Below are 4,146 nucleotides of genomic sequence, written 5' to 3'. Positions count from 1 at the left end.
CCCAGGATGCCTTGTGGACTCGGTCTAGGGACTTTGGCTCTGACTAGAGGATCACTTGGCTACATGGCTTCAATCTAGGGACTCCGATTCCGATTGGAGACCGTACCACAGTCTAAGGATTTCGACTCCGGCTGCCAGGATTATATCACATCATCATACCAGAGACTACTTAAGGAAGAAACCCAGGTTGGGACAATTTGGTCACCTGGCTACAGACTTTGCGGTCCTCAGCCAGCTTCCTAAATCTGGCGGTATTCCATTCTCGGTGGGTGCCCGCCAAAAGCGGGGTGCTGCTGGATTGGAGTAAGTAGCCCTGGAACCACAGGAGAGCACCCACTGACCCCCGGGTCTCCACAGGAGAGCACCCACTGACCCCCGAGTCTCCACAGGAGAGCACCCACTGACCCCAGTGTCTCCACAGGGACTAGTGACTGGAAAACAATTATTTTACTGAGGCCCCTGATACACTAATGAGAGTAATGCTAAGATTGCTTTACTCTAATTACCAACTAGGAAACTAGGAGGAAAGAAGGAGGAAACTAGGGGGAAAGAAGGAGGAAACTAGGAGGAAACTAGGAGGAAACTAGGAGGAAACTAGGAGGAAAGAAGGAGGAAACTAGGAGGAAACTAGGAGGAAAGAAGGAGGAAACTAGGAGGAAAGAAGGAGGAAACTAGGAGGAAACTAGGAGGAAACTAGGATGTAAGAAGAAGGAAACTAGGAGGAAAGAAGGAGGAAACTAGGAGGAAAGAAGGAGGAAACTAGGAGGAAAGAAGGAGGAAACTAGGAGGAAAGAAGGAGGAAACTAGGAGGAAAGAAGGAGGAAACTAGGAGGAAACTAGGAGGAAACTAGGAGGAAAGAAGGAGGAAACTAGGAGGAAAGAAGGAGGAAACTAGGAGGAAAGAAGGAGGAAAGAAGGAGGAAACTAGGAGGAAAGAAGGAGGAAACTAGGAGGAAAGGAGGAAACTAGGAGGAAAGAAGGAGGAAACTAGGGGGACACCAGGAGGAAAGGGTGAAGGGACACCTTGAGGAAAGGGTGAAGGGACACCTTGAGGAAAGGGTGAAGGGACACCTTGAGGAAAGGGTGAAGGGACACCTTGAGGAAAGGGTGAAGGGACACCTTGAGGAAAGGGTGAAGGGACACCTTGAGGAAAGGGTGAAGGGACATCTTGAGGAAAGGGTGAAGGGACATCTTGAGGAAAGGGTGAAGGGACATCTTGAGGAAAGGGTGAAGGGACACCATGAGGAAAGGGTGAAGGGACACCATGAGGAAAGGGTGAAGGGACACCATGAGGAAAGGGTGAAGGGACACCATGAGGAAAGGGTGAAGGGACACCATGAGGAAAGATTGAAGGGACACCATGAGGAAAGAGGAAGAGACACCATGAGGGAAGGGTGAAGGGACACCATGAAGAAAGGGTGAAGAGACACCATGAGGAAAGAAAGGGTGAAGGGACACCATGAGAAAATGGTGAAGGGACACCTTGTGGAAAGAGGAAGGGACACCATGAGGAAATGGTGAAGAGACACCATGAGGAAACGGTGAAGGGACACCTTGTGGAAAGAGGAAGGGACACCATGAGGAAAGGGTGAAGGGACACCATGAGGAAAGGGTGAAGGGACACCTTGTGGAAAGAGGAAGGGACACCATGGGGAAAGGAGAACGGACACCATGGGGAAAGGGGAACGGACACCATGAGGAAACAAAGGGTGAAGGGACACCATGAGGAAACAAAGGGTGAAGTGACCCCTTGTGGAAAGAGGAAGGGAGGCCATGAGGAAAGAGGAAGAGACACCATGAGGAAAGGGTGAAGGGACACCATGAAGAAAGGGTGAAGAGACACCATGAGGAAAGAAAGGGTGAAGGGACACCATGAGGAAAGAATGAAGGGACACCATGAGGAAATGGTGAAGAGACACCATGAGGAAACGGTGAAGGGACACCTTGTGGAAAGAGGAAGGGACACCATGAGGAAAGGGTGAAGGGACACCATGAGGAAAGGGTGAAGGGACACCATGAGGAAAGAGGAAGGGACACCATGAGGAAAGGGTGAAGGGACACCTTGTGGAAAGAGGAAGGGACACCATGGGGAAAGGGGAACGGACACCATGGGGAAAGGGGAACGGAGACCATGGGGAAAGGAGAACGGAGACCATGGGGAAAGGGGAAAGGACGGGACACCATGGAGAAAGGGGAAGGGACACCATGAGGAAAGGTAAAAGAATTGCTGATCACCAGGGGGGGGGCATCCTACATGCCGCTATTCACCGGGGAACAGGGGCATGTCGGACTCACCGCTGATCACCAAGTTTGCACCATACATGCTGCTGATCACCGGTGCGGGGTGAGGGGGTGCACACCGTACACACCGCTGATCCCCTGGGGGGCGCTGTACACAACACTGATCACTGGAGAGGGAGGAGGACACCGCACATACTGCTGATCACCAGGAGGAGGGGAGGGGAGCGCAGAACACACCGCTGACCATGCATAGGAAGAAGCACCTGAGACATTACAGGAAAGCAGCAGAAAGAAAATGTGTTTACTGACACCGGGGGTGACATCAGACATGGGGGGCAGTGGAATACTGGGGGGGGCAGCGGAGTCCTGGGTGACATCAGACATGGGGGGCAGCAGAGTCCTGGGGGGGAAGTGGAGTCCTGGGGGCAGCTGATTCCTGGGGGGCAGCGGAGTCCTGGGGGGCGGTGGAGTCCTGGGGGGGCAGCGGAGTCCTGGGGGGGGCAGTGGAGTCCTGGGGGGCAGCGGAGTCCTGGGGGGCAGTGGAGTCCTGGGGGCAGCTGATTCCTGGGGGGCAGCGGAGTCCTGGGGGGCAGCGGAGTCCTGGGGGGTCCTGCCCACCACAGATCCCAGAGCGCTGTGCGGTCAGCCCGTATTATTCGCTTTCATCCGGCGGAGATCTTCAGGCAGGAAGCGGAAGAGTCGCCAGCCCTCCTCTTGAGACAGGTCTCGGGCCCCGCGGGAGCGGTAGAAGGAGATGGCGGACTGGTTCCAATCCAGGACGGAGAGCTGCAGACGAGCGCACCCTAGTGCCAGGCAGAACTAGAGAGGAACAAGAAGGGGAGACCCCGACATCAGCCACCGCCACCGCACACATGAAGGTCATAACAGAATCCTGACCATCACTACAGACTCCGCGTATATAGGACTAGTGACCGTCCATTAATCCACCCACTCTCCACCGCTGGAGTATTATAATCCCAGGTGCCGCGGTATTACAGACGGATGCCGGATTATCGGAGCCAATGGCAGATTAGAAGATCACAACGACAGTGGTCACCGACTACTCACCTCTGCGACCGCAGCAAACATCCGGGAGCCGAGGCCTCTGCCTGCAAGATACAGGAGCGTTATAATCACAGGACCACGGCGCCCCCTGCTGCCAGAGGACGGAACAGTGCAGACACACCGCTGAGAACAGGAAAGTGAGCGTTGAACGCCGGCCGCGGCTCCGGAGGCGAGCGCAGAACGGCAACTGCAGAATGGCAAGCGCAGAATGGCGAGTGCAGCTCCGCAAGAGCAGAATGGCGAGCGCAGCACAGCAGCTGCAGCTCCAGAGACGAGCCTAGCACAGAAGCCGCAGCTCCGGAGGCGAGCGCAGCACAGCAGGCACAGCCCTGGAGGCGATTACAGCACAGCATCTCCAGAGGCAAGGGCAGAATGGCAAGAGCAGAATGGCGAGTGCAGCTCCGCAAGAGCAGAATGGCGAGCGCAGCACAGCAGCTGCAGCTCCAGAGACGAGCCTAGCACAGAAGCCGCAGCTCCGGAGGCGAGCGCAGCACAGCAGGCACTGCCCTGGAGGCGATTACAGCACAGCATCTCCAGAGGCAAGGGCAGAATGGCAAGAGCAGAATGGCGAGTGCAGCTCCGCAAGAGCAGAATGGCGAGCGCAGCACAGCAGCTGCAGCTCCAGAGACGAGCCTAGCACAGAAGCCGCAGCTCCGGAGGCGAGCGCAGCACAGCAGCCACAGCCCTGGAGGCGATTACAGCACAGCATCTCCAGAGGCAAGGGCAGAATGGCAAGAGCAGAATGGCGAGCGCAGCACAGCAGCTCTAGAGAGACGAGCCTAGCACAGAAGCCGCAGCTCCGGAGGCGAGCGCAGCACAGCAGGCACAGCCCTGGAGGCA

General features: G+C 56.1%; 1 protein-coding gene across 1 annotated transcript in view; it reads right to left on the bottom strand.

Annotated features, from left to right (window-relative positions):
* Positions 1-2,543: 2,543 nt before the first annotated feature.
* SAT2 (spermidine/spermine N1-acetyltransferase family member 2) overlaps positions 2,544-4,146 on the bottom strand; it is a 37,822-nt gene continuing 36,219 nt past the window's right edge. The window contains exons 5-6 of the mRNA XM_075331912.1: positions 3,310-3,350; positions 2,544-3,060 (exon numbers count right to left, since the gene is read on the bottom strand). Of these exons, the coding sequence (XP_075188027.1) occupies positions 2,884-3,060; positions 3,310-3,350 (218 nt within the window). The 3' untranslated portion in view covers positions 2,544-2,883. The remainder of the gene's footprint in view (positions 3,061-3,309; positions 3,351-4,146) is intronic.

This window comes from Anomaloglossus baeobatrachus, unplaced genomic scaffold (genome assembly GCF_048569485.1).
Source record: "Anomaloglossus baeobatrachus isolate aAnoBae1 unplaced genomic scaffold, aAnoBae1.hap1 Scaffold_105, whole genome shotgun sequence".
NCBI classification, from domain to species: Eukaryota; Metazoa; Chordata; class Amphibia; order Anura; family Aromobatidae; genus Anomaloglossus; species Anomaloglossus baeobatrachus.
This window is presented reverse-complemented; position numbering and strand designations above follow the sequence as displayed.